At 53.2% G+C, this 17,898-nt stretch overlaps 1 protein-coding gene across 2 annotated transcripts; it reads right to left on the bottom strand.

The window, feature by feature from the left end:
- Positions 1 to 1,166: 1,166 nt before the first annotated feature.
- On the bottom strand, positions 1,167 to 13,064 carry cntrob (centrobin, centrosomal BRCA2 interacting protein). Of its 2 annotated transcripts, none has more exons than XM_029257441.1 (21): positions 11,549 to 13,064; positions 11,175 to 11,400; positions 10,825 to 10,915; positions 10,520 to 10,613; positions 10,171 to 10,330; positions 7,124 to 7,240; positions 6,886 to 7,002; positions 6,668 to 6,766; positions 6,347 to 6,550; positions 6,121 to 6,267; positions 5,887 to 6,020; positions 5,640 to 5,765; positions 5,338 to 5,485; positions 5,067 to 5,232; positions 4,883 to 4,993; positions 2,830 to 3,242; positions 2,520 to 2,691; positions 2,290 to 2,451; positions 1,995 to 2,124; positions 1,715 to 1,775; positions 1,167 to 1,597 (listed from the first exon to the last, which is right to left on the bottom strand). In XM_029257441.1, the coding sequence occupies exons 1-21, from the start codon at positions 11,845 to 11,847 to the stop codon at positions 1,445 to 1,447; spliced, it is 3,330 nt and encodes a 1,109-aa protein (XP_029113274.1). In that variant the 5' UTR covers positions 11,848 to 13,064; the 3' UTR covers positions 1,167 to 1,444. The 2 variants fall into 2 exon arrangements, with proteins under 2 accessions (XP_029113274.1, XP_029113275.1); XM_029257442.1 differs by having other exon boundaries at positions 2,559 to 2,691.
- Between the last annotated feature and the right edge of the window lie 4,834 nt (positions 13,065 to 17,898).

The raw sequence follows: 17,898 nt of genomic DNA, 5'->3' as shown, positions 1-17,898 counted from the left end.
TGTGAAAGACTGTATCTCCACTCAAGCTGCCTTGGAAGTGAGCAGCTGACCAGACGACGACGATGACGACGACGACATGTTCTCCTGTCCCTCAAGTGGACCTTCAAAGTAATCCGGTTTCAACAGGATAAAAATATATCAGAAAGAGTGAAATTCCTGCAAGAGTCTCCGGGTCCAGGGGCCGACGCTGAAAAGGCCCAGTGTTCCACGTCCCCCTGGTAGATTCCACAGTCCTGCCTCAAGAGGGACGCGTCCCACACTGGAGGCTCAGGCGACGGATGGGACTCGAGGTTTTACATCCCTGAAACGGGACGGACTGAGAGCAGGAGGGCAATGCAGGCAAGAGCTCTGCTTGGCCTTCATTAGCCCTTAATCCACTTGAACGGGACATGGGATCAGTGTGTGTTTGTGTGTGTGTGAGCCCATGCATGGCAATGCCACACACTCTAAAGGGAGTCAGCACATTACTGACACCCACACCCACAACTTTCTTCATTTTCCCAGGGACCCCTGGGCAGCTTCTACTTTGTGCTTCCGTGGTAACATGACAGTCTTGATCCCACCGCTGCCACCAACGGCGGAATTGCACACGCCACAGTTATCATGTTAATAACAAACAGGTGTCAGAGGACACAGTGAGGGCTGTTATCAGCACCGGGGTCGGGGCGCTCTGGCTCCCAGAGAAAGGACACATGAGGCAGGGGGCAGGGAGGCAGGCAGGCAGGAAGGAAGGCATTAGAAGTGACGCATTTTGCACCTCAAACACTGTGCAGCAGCGTCCGTGTCCCCAGAAAGCACCCCCTGGCAGCAAAGTTTGGCACCAATACCACTGGTGAGTTTCCTTCTGCTCGGATAAACCGTTCTATATCCAGGTCGCTGCATTGATCCAATCAATTATACTGCGGTAAAACCTCAACTGCCTCATTGTTCTAATCCAGACAGAGAAGCGCAGCTGCAGGCACCAGATGAGCACATTTCTGAGGATGAAGGGAGCGATGAGCGCTGAGCAACTGCTCAGGGCAGACTACGCACGCATAGACACACACGCGTGCGCACACACACAAACTGAAGACACGCCCACCAACTGGTCCTTGGAGTCAGAAGCTACGATGTGCCTCATTGCACAGGAAGGGCAAGAAAAACTTTGAAAAAACTCCAAAACACAGAGTAGAAAAACGAGACCATTTTAATAACACTCCGGAGTCATATCTGCTCCGACAAATACACACACACACGGAAAGGTGGAGGAGAAACTGAAGCGACCAGTGAGTAAAGATGGTGGCGGTTGAGAGGTCTGGGCTTCACCTTCAGCCACCGGGTTCCAGAACGTTGACGGTCACACATCACGTTCCAGTGACACGCCAATTATAAACATGCACAAAACATGGCATTTCTACTGGCGACGTGCCACAAAGGAGCACACGGTCTGGTCCTCGCGCAGCCTTCACCTCCACACAGTCCCCCGAGACGAGGGGCCCCTCTGGGCCTGGGGCCCGGCCCTCCTGCCCCTGAGGCCCTGGGTGAGGGTGCGCCCGGCCTCTGGGGCGCGCTGGCAGTGGGGCTGCAGGCGGCGCTGTGCTGCGGATGGGACGACGCCCTGCAACGCGAGCAGAGAAACTTCCCTCAGCCTGACAGTGGCATGCGTCGGCGATCTCGTGGTGCGACCGCAACACAACGGCAAGGCCTGCGCTGCCTCACCGTCTCTCATGCTCACCTCCTTCCGCTCCGCTGGGCGCAGGTTCCGCTCACCGTCTCCAGGGGGCGACACCAAAGAGCTGAAAGATGCAGACGACAGGCGTCACAGGAGAAGCACCTCCTTCTGCATCCACAATCAATATCATCAGGGGACATCACTCTCAGAGCCGCCCGCATGGCCCAAGGACAGACCCACAAGGTCCACTCATCGGCTGACCTTTACAACCCCGTGGACTGATGTGGACCGATGTGGACCAATGTGGGCAGATCCACGTGGTCAGTGTAAGGTCACACCTCACCTGTCCACCTGGCTGCAGAGCAAATGGGTGACGAGCTCCTCCAGAGAGGCAGTGGGGTCACCGGGCCGAGAGCGCAGCTGCGTCAGGAGGCGGGATACTTGGGACAGCTGTGCAGAGGGCAAAGCAGCTCCTGCAGAACCAGAGCAGAACCACGGTGACACCATGGTAGGACTAGGGTACAGAAAAGGCAACAGCCACCGCGAAAGGGACGGATGCTGCTGGTAACTGGCAGAGCACCGTAGTCCTCAGGTGTGTGTATGTACGTACGTACGTGCATGTGTGTGTTCCTTCTTACCTGACTGCGCCTGAAGAGTGCAGCTGGGCTCAGGTCTGCAGGGTGCCATCTTGGTCGGCGGTGGGGGCTGCAATTTGGCTTTGCTCACCGCTGATATCACAGGTCTTGCCACAGCTCCTGCAGCGGGCGGTGCCCTCTCGCCTTCCCAGAATTCCCTGAGAGCTGAGGCAGGAGGTGATCGGGGGATGAAGAAGAATGAAGAGCAGATCAGTGACTGGAGCCACACCTACCTGGGCAGTACCAGAATGGTCCCATTTCACCCTGCCAACCTTTCTGGGTGGAGTCACCAATCTGGGCGGAGTCACCAGACCGAGACACAGTGGAACCAGAGCACACGGATATCGGATGAGCACTACCCTTGACGGGGGGTTCCAGAGGGTCCCCTGGGGCGCGGTCCAGCAGCTGAGACAAACAGAGAGACACCACAGAGTTTTTACAGGCAGCTCTACCATCCCCACATACAGCATGTGACCCACAAGTGTCTGCTGACCATGGACAGGGGACATTTGCATCTACGCACAGGGGCATTCGCAGACTCACCATGGAGATGTAGTGCTGTAGCTCAGCCTGTCGGGCCCCCTGTGCAGTGGATGCTGCAGTGTCGTAAACATGTCTCTGCAGGGACCCGGTCGGGGGCAGGTGAGATAACAGCCCCTCCCCCCGACTGGCCTCCTGTCCTCTAGGGGTCCACCTCTCTCCGCTGCTGCCACCCCCAACTTCAGCACTGGTGCCCCTGGGAACCTCGCGGTCCCTCGCTCGCTCCGTTTTGCTCGATGGCCCACCGTACCCCTGGAAAACATCCCCCTCGGGGCTGTTGGCACGGCAACAGATGCGAGTCACTTCCTGAGGAGACGAGGGCCTGCCCTCTCCTGTGCATGCTGTCCTGTCGTCCCTGTGGGTGGCCCCCCATGGCGGGCTCTCCAACAGGCTCCGCACGTCACAGCTGCCCAGAGCTGCGGAGACAAGCACATGGAATGCACACGGTCATGGAGCATCATTTCTTCCCCTTTCCACGTAATTCTCCTCAAACTGCTCAAGACTTTCTGATGAAATTAGTATTATATACTAAAATGAACCATGTTTACGCTGTTTTCACCTTCTTACTGCTCATTTTACCACTCAGTTTTAACAGAAAGAGGTCAAAAGATGTACGTCGCTTTGGAGAAAAGCGTCTGCTAAATGAATAAATGTAAATGTAAAAGACACACAGTGTGGATGTCACTAGCAAGCGGCTTGACCAGCAGGTGGCGCAGTGGTTACAACTTCCAATCAAAGTGCCGGGTTCCTGTCCAGGCATCCGCTGTTGTGCCCTTAATCAGGTACTTACCCTGAACTGATACAGTAAAATTATCATGTTGTATACAGGGGTAAATCAGAGTAAGTAGCTCAGTTCTACACTGTAAGTCACACTGGAGAAAAGTGACAGATAAATAATAATGACGATAAACAAACCTACAGTAAAATAGTTTACTGTGCCACACTGAATACAGTTAAATACAGTTTACAATGGTAAATCACTTCTGTACCCTGCTCTAACCACTGAACTTGAGTTCAATGGGGCAAAGCTCGCGACCTGAGGGAGCTGAAGCCCCAAGAGGAGTATGCTGGAGGTGGGGAGCTGAGCCCAGAACACACAGCGCTGACACCACAAACTACTGACAACACACACCGTTGCTATGATAATGTATTTACCAGCCCCACTAATCCAGCATCACTTTCCAGCGCTGATGTTCCCGATCTACTTGCACAGCAGAGGTCAAGAATAACAGCTGAGGGTACAGTATACACACACACACTTGTGTCAAATGGACATGAACAGTGAGGACATTCCCGTAGGAGTGTGTGGGTACCATGTATTTACCGTTTATGTACTGTGTATGCACGGTGTGTGTACTATGTAGGTACCATGTGTGTAGTGTGCACATACTGTGTGTACCGTGTGTATTAAGCCATCTAGATGGCAGGATGCTGACAGAAAAAAAAGATATGAATATTTATTTTGGTCTTAATAATACTATTTTGCAACTGTGACATATTCATATTTCTCTTGATCCAACGAGGCCAGGTGGCCGTCCATCACACCAGCACCCCATGTTGACTAAAGCTGATGACCGCCTGCCATGATGGACGAGGCGTACATCAAGTTAACACTCAGCTACAATTTCATTATTAATTGTAAATTGTCTTAAAAGTCTTGGTTAATGTAAAATAACGGGGGGGGAGCAACCACTGGTACGTACTTGGGCCCCCAGAGTTTTTTTTTCTCCCTTCAGTTTCAGTAAGGAGTTTTTTTGTTCCTTTCCTCCGTGACCAGTAGACATACTAATAGCTTTGATACCCGCATGGACACTGTGCCAATTTAATATATAGCCAACTATCTTTTGTCTGTTTGTCTTATGCTTTTGTTCAGGGCTCTGTGTCACTGTGTGAGAAGAGCTCTATAAAAATACATTGAACTGAATGTCCCACACGCCCCATATCTCCTGTCTCTCCATATGTTGCTGTTTTAATTAATTTTAATAAAAAGCTGTGTTTAAACACATGTGATGAACCAATGGGATGAGACGGCAGCGGTGCATTGTCGGTCCCTCACCTGTGACCCCCGTGTCATCCAGCTGGGGCTCCAGGGGGGCAAAGGTGCTGCTGAGGTCCAGCTGGGAGGTCTTCTTCCTGGACATGTGCAGGATCACGGCTTGGGGCACATCTGGGAAGACATGAGGGTGACATACATCGCGGAGCAGGGACATACAGCGCGCAGCAGGGACACACGCTCGTACCTGGCACTTGACTGGGACACGAGTTCATCGGACTAATGTCTATAGCTGTCTCCTCCTGCAGCTCCTCGCTTGGGGGAGATGGCTCCGCCCACCAGGAGCTCCGTTCTCCAGCTCTGGCCACTGAAGAGGTGTGACACTTAGGGATGGCGGGGGGCACATCTTCAGCCTGGGGGGCGTTGTGTGCAAAGGAGACTTCATGGCCTCAGTAATTCTAAACCTTCAACCTCCCGCTAGCCCCGCTGAACTCCCTGAAGCCCAGTCCCCCTCGAACCTGGCACTGGGTGGCCAGCAAGTGCAGGGCCTCCGCCCAGTGGGAGCGCAGTAGACCCTGCAGTTGGGTGATGAGCTGAGTCCTTTGCTCCTCCAGCTTCCTTGTGCTGTTCTGTAGATGGAGCAGCTGCTCCTGGGTGCCAGTGAGCCTGTGGGGGACGTGGGGGGCACTGCTCTGACACGGTGGGACAAACTGTACATACCTTGACAGTTCAGTAGCTTTTCGTACCGATTCCTTTTTTACTTCAGCTCAAGTACATTTCTGGACAACAGTTGGGCCTGGTGCTGAAACCCGGGACTCACCTTTTCTCATACTCCTGTGTGAGTTCACGCTGCCTCTCCTCGCGCTCCTGCAGCTCGGCCCTAAAGTGAGCGAGCTGTGCAGACAGCTCCGCGTCGTGGCGGGCGCTCAGCTCCAACAGCTGCTTCCTGCGGAACACCGCGGAACATCAGTGGAGTGTGTGTGTGTGGCCGGCGGCCAGAGCTCTGTGTGTAGGGTGGGCGGTGCTCTGGTGGTGTGTGGGCGGCGTGTGGGCGGGATGCGTCGCACCGATGTTGCTCCCGTAGCGACGCAGTGGTCTCGGCGTTGTCCTTCTGCAGCGCCGCCAGTCTCTCCGTCACCTGCTGCTCTACAGAGAGCTTCAGCTCCACCTCTAGCTGAGAACGCTGGGCCTCGAAACGAGCCTGGCGCACAGACACACACACTCAAGACTGAGTAGCCCGCGTGCTGTGGCTGTATGACCCCCTTGCCCTGTGGAAGGAAAGTCGAAAGGGACGCTCTAACCTGGTCCAGCGCCCTGTCCATGCGAGCGGCGTCTCTTTCTCGCCGCGCCTCCTCCAGCTCCCCTTGGCGCTGCTGCAGCTGGCCGAGGGCCGAGTGCGCCTCTCGCTGGGCCTCCTGCAGCTGCTGTGCGGTTCGCTGCCGGTGCGCCTGGGAGACACAGCGTCAGCAGTGCTGCTTTTCTTTGGGACACAACTTTTCGGCCCCTGAGCTCCGACCCCCTGCTCACCCTCTCCTCATCTACGTCAGAGTGCAGCGCGGCCAAACGCTCCTCCAGCTCCCTCTCCCTACGGGACCAGGCCTCCCTGTGCTGTGCCAGGCTGCCGTGCGCCTCCTGCGCCTCTTTGTGGGCCTCCTGCAGCTCAGCGCGGCTCCGCTCGAACCGGCGACCCTGCTCCTCCAGCTCCCTGCGCAGCTCGCAAATCTGCTGTTGCTGGGAACAGCGAGAGGTGCAGACAGAGAGGTAGGGTTCAGAGCAAGGAGCAGCAAGCCACAATGTTCATGGGGCAGGCATCCTGGGTGACTCTGCGTGCGTGCGTGCGCATGCTACCAGCTGCTGGTTCACACTGCTGAGCTCCTCTCTGTGCTTCTTCTCTCGATCCAGAGTCTCCGCAGCCTGGGACAGGGACTGCTCAAAATGTGCCAGCATCTAGGAAATGCAATCACACTGCATGTCACAAACACACCGTGCATCACACTGAGCACCAGGTGGGTGAAGGTTCGGCCAGCAGGGCGGCGCACCAACAAGAACCCACTGAGTGTGTTCACCTCCTGTTGTTGAGCCTGGGCCCTGTCTGCCGCCTCCTTCTCGTCCTGCAACCGCTTCATTCCTTCGCTCTTCTCCTCCTCATGTTTCCTCCAGCCCTCCACCACCTTGGCCAAGGTCTGCACATAGAGAACGAGAGGCGGGTGGTTTCGCAGCATGTTTGCAGCATGGAATCGACACAATGAAGATGGCCGCCTACAACGAGTGTGACGGAGGTGAGAGAGATGCTTCGATGCCCACCTTGTCCAGCTGCTCAATCATGATGTCCTTCCTGCGGTCAGCGGACACAGCGAGCGCCACCTGCTGCTGGAAGAGGAGCACTTTGTTCTGCAGGACCTGGATCTGCGTCTCACATTGCTGAAGGACAAGAGGAAGGAAGACACAGCGATGGTGTGAGGGATGATGACAACCCTCCAGGCTGGGGGGCATACAGGGTAAAGGTGAGGGGTTTATGACGGTGTTCCAAGGAGAGTCGGGGTGCTAGGGGGGGCTGTGATGGCTGAAGGTGCGCAGCAAGACAGAGGAGTGCAGGATCCCGAGAAAAGGAGGGCCCAAGGGTTCGGCAGGAAGCGGAGAGGGACGGCACCACCTGTGGTGGGCCACAACGCAGGTCAGCAAAGGATAGACTGGGTGACCAGGGAGGCGGAGAACATGTCCTCCAGAACAGAACCCGAAACAGCAGGTGCTAACGTACACAGTGCCAACCTGTTGGACCTTTCAGCGCGAGAGTCGCAGTCGTGTGAGGCAATCAGATTAAGGGGACTGGACCGTGCTAAAGCAAGCCACTCCCACTGGGACAAGCGGCTTAGCCCCACTAGAGAGCGCAGCGAAAAGCACCCCCCGAGGGCCCTGTTCCGCTAACAAAGTGAGCCCAAGAACCCGGGGCTGAGGACTCATCGAGGAAAAAGATCGAGAGTGAAGATGTGCGCAGAGTGTGAGAGTAAGACACCTTGAGCATCATGACGGGGCTCGAAGAGGAACTGAGGAGGAGACGGGAGATGCAGAGGTTCCAGCGGTATGTCGCAAGGGTGAGGAGCATCAGTGTCACACAGCCAGGGACGGAGGCCATTTTCAGTCGGCAGTGCTGAGCGCACACACGCATGCTACAGAAGTCGAGAGTCGCCACCGAGGACATCAGAGAGTCCAAAGAGGACGTAGTCGGTGCCTGAGCTGCAGGTGCGTCGCTCACAAAAGCTGCTAAATGACTGGATGTGTCAGAGGGAAGAGCCTCAAAAATAATGAGAGCGCATGGCAAACATGGAGACGCCGCAGAGGAAAGAGGAACAGCTCCTGTGGGACAGGGACAGAGACACCTCACTGACTAAATGCCCCAAAAGCACAGCCTCAAAAATGACCAGAGAACTGAATGAGCACCTCTCCGATCCAGTGACAACACACACCGTACGCCAGGCGCTTCCCGAAAGCCCAGTTCACAGCAGGCCTCATACTGGGGAAGCACTCGTACCCAAGGCCACACCTGGAGCCCCGAGCAACGGAAGGAGTAGAGCAGCGTGGAGCGATGAGTCGTCGTCCTCGTCGTCACCGTTTCCGGCATTCGGGAGAACCCAAAGGATGCCTTTCAACACACAGCGTGCGTTCCCAGCTCTCCAACACGGCGAGGGATCCTTCGCGGTTTGGGCAGCCGTCTCACGGGGGTCACCGGGTGCGGCGTACGGCTCAAACGCCGTTCCCTCGCGGTGTTCCCCAATTCCAGGAAGGTGGACACGAGGCCCCGCCCCCCAGTGCCCGTATCTAGACATTCCGGAGTACGTTTGCGCCTCCTCCGTCCCGCAGAGAACTGCCGGCTTTTCTACTAGAAGGACGCAGCAGTGTGTACATTGCAACTGACAAAAAAAAAAAAAATCGAACCTTAAGTCTTTGCCCTTCGTTCGTAACTCCAGTCACTTTGACTGTTACTGTGACTAAGAGTCTGGGAGTGACGACTGACTTGAGTCTGGCTTTCTCTCGGCACATCGAAGCTACAACTTGGTCCTGCAGATACATCCTGCATAACATCCACAGGATCTGTCCTTATCTTAGTACTCTCTCCTGCGTGGCCTTCCTTCTACTGCCACCAAACCTCTGCAGCTTCTAGAGAATAATGCAGTAGAAGTCGTGTTCGACTTGCCAAAGTGTTCCCATGTATCTCTCTACTCGTTTATCTGCACTGGTTTCCTATTGCTGCCTGGATCAAATTCAAGACCCTGGTTATTGTCTAAAAAACTATCAACAGAACTGATCCCAGATATTTACAGGACTCGATCAAGCGCTACACCCCGGGCAGGCTCCTTCGCTCGTCTACTTCTGCTCGCTTGGTGGTCCCGCGCACGAAAGGTAAAGCACAGGGGTTCTCGGTTCCGGCTCCGTTGTGGTGAAACGACCTCCCCCGTCACTCGGAACTGCTGAATCTCTGTCCACATTTAAAAGGGTCTGAAAACTGACCTTTTCCAGACTCACTTTGCCCATCATCTCTTAAGTTCATGTAAGATGTAAATGTTGATGCACCGTAACTTTCTGATGATGCCCAGATGAACCTTTACACAACTACTCCTCTAATGTACGTAAATGTTTGTGTGTATCAAAAAAAAACTGTTGGAAAGCGATCAGGAATCGTCGATATTCTGATAAAGTTTTATGCAGCTACTTGTCTGATGAACGTTGGTTCATATAGTGGAAATAAACTGCACTTAAGAATCACGCATCTGTATCTAAGTGTCTCTTCCTGCTACCGTAATGAACACTTTGTATTTTCTATGAGATGTTCGCCACTCTGGGGAAAAGTGTCTGATAAATGAATACATGTAAATGTAATTTACACCACATATAAAGCGTTAAAACAGACTGAAAACGAGTGAAAAGAAAAATGTCTGAGGTCAAACTGCTGGTCATCCCATGAACATGCGGTCGTTCCTCATCTTGTTCCTGACGGCTGATACTCGGGAACAGCAGACAGGAGCTGCAAACACCGTGGGACTGGGTTTAGCTCAATTTCACAGTCTGGTACGATACGGAAGTACTTTTGTGAGCAAGACCCTGGAGGAGGCGTCCAAAGGGGTTGCTGGGAGGCTGCGCTCAGCAGCCCCTCCCTCTTGGTAACCTTAATGAGCTCACGGTCAAAGCGCATTATGGCCACCAGCAGCCGCTCAGCGAGCTTACGGAAAGGAGCACAAAAGCGGCTTTCACCAAAGCTCTGCCCCGCGCTCGACCCTCTGACCGTGACCCTCTGACCCACAGCTTGGGGAAGGAAGCAAAGGAGCGGAAAGACGGAGGACATAGCTCTGCTGTACCTTCCGTCGCGTCCTCTCCCTGTTAAGACGGTCCTGCAGGACGTGCACGTCCGACGAGGATGACTGAACACCGTGGGGCCGCAGGCGCGAGTAGAGCGGGAACAGCTCGTCCAGACCGCTGTCGGAGAGGGGCGGAGACACGTCGTCCAGCAGGGGGGCGCTGCGGGGCCAAAGTAGCACAGCTTACAGACAGAAAGCTTTCGGCACATAAACCGTGTTCGCATGGAGAAAGAAGACCTGTCCCATGACTGCACAGTAACCCCATGTTTGCAATGCACCTTTCCCCATGGTCACATGTGAGAACTGTGTGCATTACAGTCATTACCATCCCATATGCCGCCTGTCTCACCTGAGCAGGCGAGAGGTCGTGTCACTCTCAAAGGACTCGCTGTCCTTTCTCTGTCCCGCAAGCAGAGGAATCCCTGCAAGGTAGGTGGCGCCCCCTGCAGGAGAGCAGGACGAAGGTAAGCATGCGCTCACAGCTATGAGCAGGAACGCAGTGGATGGACCGCTCGGTTACACCTGGTGCGGTCATGCTCACTGCTGGCCTCTGGTGGTCAGCACAGGGATTTCCTCTCTGGCTCGGCCAATGGTGTTACAAGAGTGACAGGTGACAAACGGCTGTTCACTTGTTCGGTTGCAGGAGCCACTTACTTCCTCCCTCTATGGGTTCGTGATCTGTCCTCAACAGGGTCTGCAGATGATTCCGTACGTTCTCCATGTCCTCGATGTGCTGGTGGCCGCTCTGACACACACACGCACGCAGAGGTGAGTAAACACATGGAATTGGGTCGACACAGATGTACTGTAAGCTGGCAGTAGAGAAGAGGAAAAGAACAACTGCAGACTGACACCGGAGCATAGATCAGACTGACCGAGGCACCGCGTCCCTGGGCATTTACCGCGGAACCCCTAACAAGCTAAAACACTTTTCTGTGTTTTTAACCACGTTTGTATAAGCAGGTAAGGGTGGGGGGAGGGTGCACCACTACAGGGGGTCTCACCTGTGCAGACAAGGGCCCGGCGGTGCTCTCCAAGCTGGCCTTTAGCTTCACGCTCATCTGCTCCGCCAGCTCACCGAGCTCCAGGTCCGAGCGTCCCGCCCTGCACGCGCCCCCAGCAGGCTCCTCCGGACGCCCCTCCAGGAAGGTGGGGGGCGAGGTGTCCGGCCAGCCCACGTGAGCATCGGTGCGAAGGGAGACGGGGGCGGAGACACTGAACCTCACCTGCCTGGGAGGACGGGGTAGAGCGGTTAGAGGACTTGTGAAGGAAAATAAGGACGAACCAGCTAGTGCTGCAGGAAGGAGAGGAATTGCATGTGCGCGCACGCACGCACGCACGCACGCACGCACGCACGCATTCACGCACGCACGCACACCTGGGATCCTCCGCGTGTTCCGAGGGGTCCGCCAGCCCAAGACCCTGGGTGGATCTCAGCGATGCGTACAGACGGGCCGTGACCCGGCTCGAGGAGGACAGCGCGGTCAGGGGTGGGGACGGCGGCCAGGACCGCGCCAGGGAAGGGGGCGAGTGTGGGGGAGGGCGGGGACTCCTCGGGGGTGGGGACAGGAACGACGCAGGGGGGGAGGGGGCCGCCGAGGGTGGCAGCGGCTCCACGTCGCTCAGCGGCTCCTCGCTTTTCAGTGATGACATCGCTGCCGCGCACGCGTCACACATAGCCGACACGTCACAGACACGTCACGCATACGTCACACACGGGCAAACGTGAGCGCCCCGTCCGCAGGTTCGACACTCACACAGCCCTTGTGCGAAGAACGAACGGGGGGGAAAAAAGAAAAAAAAAACCGCGGTTTCATGATTCACTAATTAATTCATTTCTGCATTTGCTGACGTCACTCTTCGTCAGTTAATCAGGACCGTAGAGCGTCACTTTTCTCCTTTACTACAGAATAAAATGTAGAATCAACAATGAGCCAAGACCTGAAGACAGAAGACGTCGGTTGAGTAGTAGTACGAGTGAGTAGTGCCGTCGCGTCGTTCGCTGGACCGCGACCGCGACCGCGACCGGAACCGGAGCTGCTGCGACTCGCTTCTTAGCGCTGAACGTCGCGAGACGCCGCCGTTTCCCCGCGGACCCCGCGAACGAACGAACGAACGAAACACTCCGCAGTCCCTAACTCGCCATAGCAACCAAGTAGCCGGCGCACGCGAGTGACGTCACACGGAGCCTCTACGCACGCGTCGTAGCTACTCGGCTGGCGCGCGCTCACCTTGTACGTCGAGCGCCGCGGCGGCGCAGAAAAGGGCGGGAGAAACTCGACGCTTTTTGCGTTTCCGTTTCTATCTTTCTTTTTCTGCTCTGCATGGTGACTCGCCGCTGCAAAATACTTACTTTGTACAGCTCGGAAAAAAGAAGGGACCACACGCTGATGAAGGCTTTAATGTGTTTTTTTATTCATAAAGACGATCAAAGTGGTAAAAACTCGAAGGAGGAATTCCTTCTCATCACTGGCTACACGAAGAGCATTGAGAGAAAATCAGAAATTCAGAGATGACAGAAACTCGTGCAGCAGGGCACGAGCTCATAATAACATAGTAACAATCACAAAAGTGACCATAGTTCACGAATCATAATAATCATCATAAGAACTGGTGTTTCGCACATCAGCTGCTAAGTTTTTATGAGGACTGCTGTCAATTTGGAAAGTGAGAAGAAAACATTTCTTTAGCAGCTCACGAACTACCAGAAAAGGCGCAACTCTTGCGTCGCTCAAAATGCGTTAACATGTCGTCTATATACCGGTTCATCACAGAAGCGTCGACGTGCCGCTGAGCTCCGTGAAGTGCTGGCGGAGCGCTGCGTCTCGTGTTCTCGGCATCCCTCATCCCTCATCCCTCATGCCTCATCCCCACGGCACGCGCACACAGCTGACAGCAGGCCCTACGTGCCGAGAAGCGCGAGCGATGGCCTGTTGTCCACAACACGACACGCACCGGGGCAGAAGCTCGTCTTCAGGCACCGGAAGCACAGCCGGGTCCGGCAGCGACCGCAGCGGATGTTGTTGCACCCTCGGCCGGAGTGCGCGAGCAGGGCCTCGCAGCAGGGACACGCGCGGAACAAGGGACATCCGTACACGGCCGATCCGCGGTCGGTCGTGGTCTCGGTGGAGAGGAGAGCCGCCCTCCGCTCGCACCCCGGGAGGCTGCAGGACGTTTCCCACACGGGTCCCTGCCACTCGCGCCCGCAAGCCCAGCAGAAGAGGAAGCTCCCGCGCAGGCTCTTGGAGCAGGGGGGGCACACGGTGCGATGGCCGTACTCTGGCCTGGGGCAGCGCCGCTCGCACCGAGGACACTGCACGGGGAGCCGGAGCACAGCGTGACGTGAGCGACGTGCTTCAAAGGATCGCTGCGGTCAAATACTGTAAAATACTGTACCTGCGCCCGTTCTTCTGCGCAGCTTGGGGGCTCGGCGGTTGAACGGGCGTCCTGTTGAAAGAGACGCAATACGGAGATCGATCGATCGTACAAAAACGCTTGTCTGTACTTCACACAGTTCCCACAACAGCACAGGAAACTTCTTTAAGTTCTCGTTCCACTGCTCCCTAAAGGGCTCCTTGCTGAAATTTACCGGTCAATATCACGACCCCGCAGACATTACATATGTTTCTGATGAAGAACTGTTGTGACAGAGAGACTTTTCAGAAACGTGTTGGACAGCACAGCACAGCCGAGGCAAACGCCGCGACTGTGTCGACACATCGCAGGCTCGCACACACCGGGGCTTTCCGAGAGATCTCACCTGGCCGAAAGCCTCAAGGTGCTGTTGAAGCATAGCCCTCCATGACCTCATCCAAAGGGCGAGAGCCCCGTCCATCGAGATTTTATTTCAGCAAAAAATGTCAGTGGCAAAAAGAAAGTTGTTCTCCTTTGTCGGCTTCTCTGCTGAGAAGTTCGTCACTAAAGAGAAAATGAAATGGTTCCCCTTGTAGTTTTACTTCACTTTTGCTTTCACTTCACCCCCAAGGGAGTTTCTCCACTACAGCTGTGTAATGTGTGGAAGAAACTGGAAGCCACTCGAGATATTTGTTACATTACTTTATTTACCCAACGCTTCTCTCCAAAGGCACTTACAAGCTGTTAAGCTGCTTACAGTTATTTCCCCAGCAAACTTTGGATATATTGGTAGCAGCTCTAAGTACTATATGCTATCAGATGTAGTGGTGTGTGTGTGTGTGTATATATAACAGTTATTATAATAATAAATATGGCACAGCATGAAATGGGACAGTTAAGGCTTTGTTTGGAGAACTCGTTACAAGTCAACGCCCAATACAGTGGAAACATCAGTAGCGACAAACTACCGTTGAGGACAACTCTGAGGTGATTCTGCTCACCCTCTTCCCGTGGTCTCCGTGTGCAGGCTGGTATCCGGGTCCTGCACCTGCTCCCGTGTCCCACGTCGGACACGGTGGCCCCGGCCAGCGTCCTCAACGTGCTGCTCAAGTGCCCTCCGCGAATGGGGCATCTTGGCGCGATCACGCACCATGGGCCACGGTCGGGGTGACCGCTGTCTGGACCATCAACGGTTGTCTCTGCTGAGAGGTGCGTGTGACACGAAAGAGGATTTAGGAGATGGGGGCTGTGTGTCAAATGTGCCTTTAAGCTGGCAGCTTCTCAACCTTTCCGTCTGGAGGAGCGCTCTCGCTACCCCCCGTCCCCTTCCCTTCCTTGTTTCCTGTTCACTCTTGAGTTACCTGCTGCCCCCCTCATGTACTTCATCACTTACACCTCTTGACTTGAATGTCTTGTCTCTCCCTCTGTCTCACTCACTCACACACACACACAGAGCCCACAAATACTCCCCAGCTGAAGAGGGTCCACACTTGTCCTCTTGAATTGGACAACAGAAGAAAAGGGACTCAAGAAAAAGCGGTCAAGGACAGGGTCTGTCAAATGGGTGAAAGACGCTTCTCTCGTGCCCCCTCTCCATGCTGCACCCCCAGGAGGAGGGAGGGGCTACAAAAAACAATCTTTCCCCTATGTGTCTTCTTGGCCTTCTTTTCAGTCCCTCCGTCTTTCACTCTGCTGATCCCTTTGTGCCTAATCCGTGAACCAAGCCTCAACGTCTTCGTGTGGAGAGGGGACCAGCGGCGCATCTGTGTGTGGTATTTGCTCTACAAATTGTCCGTTTGCCTGCGGGGATTAATGATGCATTGTCCTTCCGCTGTGGACACAAGTCACATGGAAAAATGGTCCCTTGTTGGCCTCATTTATCCACTCGGCCTACAAACAGAGCGGCGTAGTGAAAAACAAAAGTAAAGCTTCTGTATGTATGTGTGTGTGTGTGTGTGTGTATATATACAGTGCATTTAGAAAGTATCCAGACCCCTTCACTTTTTTCACTTTTATGTTACAGCCTTATTCTAAAATCATTTAAATTCATTTTTTTCCTCATCAACCTATACTCAGTATCCTATGTGGAGAAATTGTAAACTGTCGTGTATCTGTAACGGATATCGTGACGTGGGCTCAGGAATACTGCAGTAAACCTTTGTCAGTCACCACCATTTGCCGCTGCACTCACAGATGCACATTAGGCTTTACTATCCAGCGCAAAAGCCAAACATCAACGCAGTCCAGAAACGCCACCGACTTCTCTGGGCTCCGTCTCATCCGAGATGAATGGTAGCACAGTGGAATCGTGTTTCGTGGTCCAATGAGTCAACATTTCAAATAGTTTCTGGAAAAAACAGCCACTGTTTTCTCTGGGTCAAAGAGGAAAAGGAACATCCAAGCTGTAATTGGCATCAGGTCCAAAAGTCAACATCTGTCATAGTAGGGGGTGTCAGTGCCCATGGCAGGGGTAACATGCCCTTCTGTGAGGGCACCAATAATGCAGAAAGATACGTACAAATTTCAGAACAACATATGCTGCCATCCGCATGTCGTTTTTTCCAGAGACGTCCCTGCATTTTCCAACAGGACGCCGCCAAACCGCATCCTGCCCCCATTACAAGTGCATGGCTGCGTAAAGAGAGAGTGCGGGTACTAGACTGGCCCGCCCACAGTCGTGACCTGTGTCTGACAATGTGTGGCACATTATGAAGCACAAAATATAGCAACGAAGGCCCTGTACGGTTACACAGCTGAACACCTGTATAACGGATGAATGGCAGAAAATTCCGTTTGCTAAACTTAACCAACCGGTGTCTTCAGCTCCCAAACACTTCATAAGTGTTACTAACACCCATAGTGATGTTACACAGTGGTAAACACTCGAGTGTCCCAACTTTTTTGGAACGTGTTACAGGCATCAATTTCAGAATAAATGTACATTTTTTTAAAAAAAAAAAAATGCAGCTGATTAGGTAAAACAGGAAAACACCTCATCTTTATACTGTTTTTGTTTGAATACAAGTCAAAGTCAATTTACAAATCACTCCTCCTGTTTTTAATTATTTTCCATACTGTCCCAACTTTTTTGGACCTTTGGGAGCAATTACATTTACATTACATTTATTCATTTAGCAGATGCTTTTTTCCCAAATTAACACACATCTCAGAAAAATACAAATACAGTACAATACAAATACGATATTATTACAACCTCAAGTCTTCTTGGATATGATGCAGCAAGCATTGCACACCTGGATTTGGGGATTTTCTGCCATTTTTCTCTGCTCCTCTCAGGTTGGATGGGAACTGTCGTCGACAGCTATTTTCAAGTCTCTCCAAAGATGTTCGATTGTGTTTAAGTGCAGGCTGGGTCACCCAACGACATTCACAGAGTTGCTCCTAAGCCACACCTGTGCTGTCTTTGCTTTGTACTTAGGCTCATTTTGCTGTTTCAATTAAGGATATCTCTATACTTTGCTCTATTCAGCTTTCCCTCAACCCTGACTAGTCTTACAGCCCCTGCTACTCAAAACAGGCCCACAGCATGATGCTGCCACCACCATGCTTTACTGCTGGGATGCTATTGCACAGGTGATGAGTGCTGCCTAGTTTCCTCCAGACATGACACAACTGAAGCCAAGCAGTTCAAATTTTGGTTTAGTCAGTCCAGAGAATCTTGTGTTGCAGTCTGATACTCCTTTAGGTGCCTTTTGAAAACTCCAAGCAGGGTTTCATGTATCTTTCACTGAGGAGAGGCTTCTGTTTGGCCACACTTCCATAAAGGCAAGATTGGTGGAATGTTGCAATGATACTGTCCTTCTGGAAGTTTCTCCTGTCTCCACACAAGATCTCTGGGGCTCAGCCAGAGTGACCATTGGGTTCTTGGTCACCTCTCCTCCATCACCTTTCTCCCCAATTGCTCACTTTGGTTGGGTGGTCAGCTCTACGAACAGTTGTGGCTGTTCAACGCTTTTTCCATTTAAAAATTATGGAGGCTACTGTGCTCTTGGGAACCTTCAGTGCTGCAGAAATTTTTGTAACCTTCCCCAGACCGGTCTCTCAACACAATCTTATCTCTAAACTCTGCAGGCAACTCCTTTGACCTCATGGCTTGGCTTTTGCTGTCATACACATTGTGAACTATGGGACCTTATATAGACAGGTGTGGGCCTTTTCAAACCATGTCCAGTCAATTGAATTTACCACAGGCAGACTCCAAACAAGGCGTAGCAACATTTCAAAGATGATCAATAGAAATGGGATGCACCTCAACTAAACTTCATGCATCATAGCAAAAGGTCTGAAAACTTATGTGAATGTGATTTGTTTTTTTATTTTTAATAAATTTGTAAAAATTTCTAAAATCCTGTT

This window comes from Scleropages formosus, chromosome 13, assembly GCF_900964775.1.
Source record: "Scleropages formosus chromosome 13, fSclFor1.1, whole genome shotgun sequence".
In the NCBI taxonomy this organism is placed as follows: domain Eukaryota; kingdom Metazoa; phylum Chordata; class Actinopteri; order Osteoglossiformes; family Osteoglossidae; genus Scleropages; species Scleropages formosus.
The sequence above is the reverse complement of the archived record's forward strand: the minus strand, read 5'-3'. Positions and strand labels throughout refer to the sequence as shown.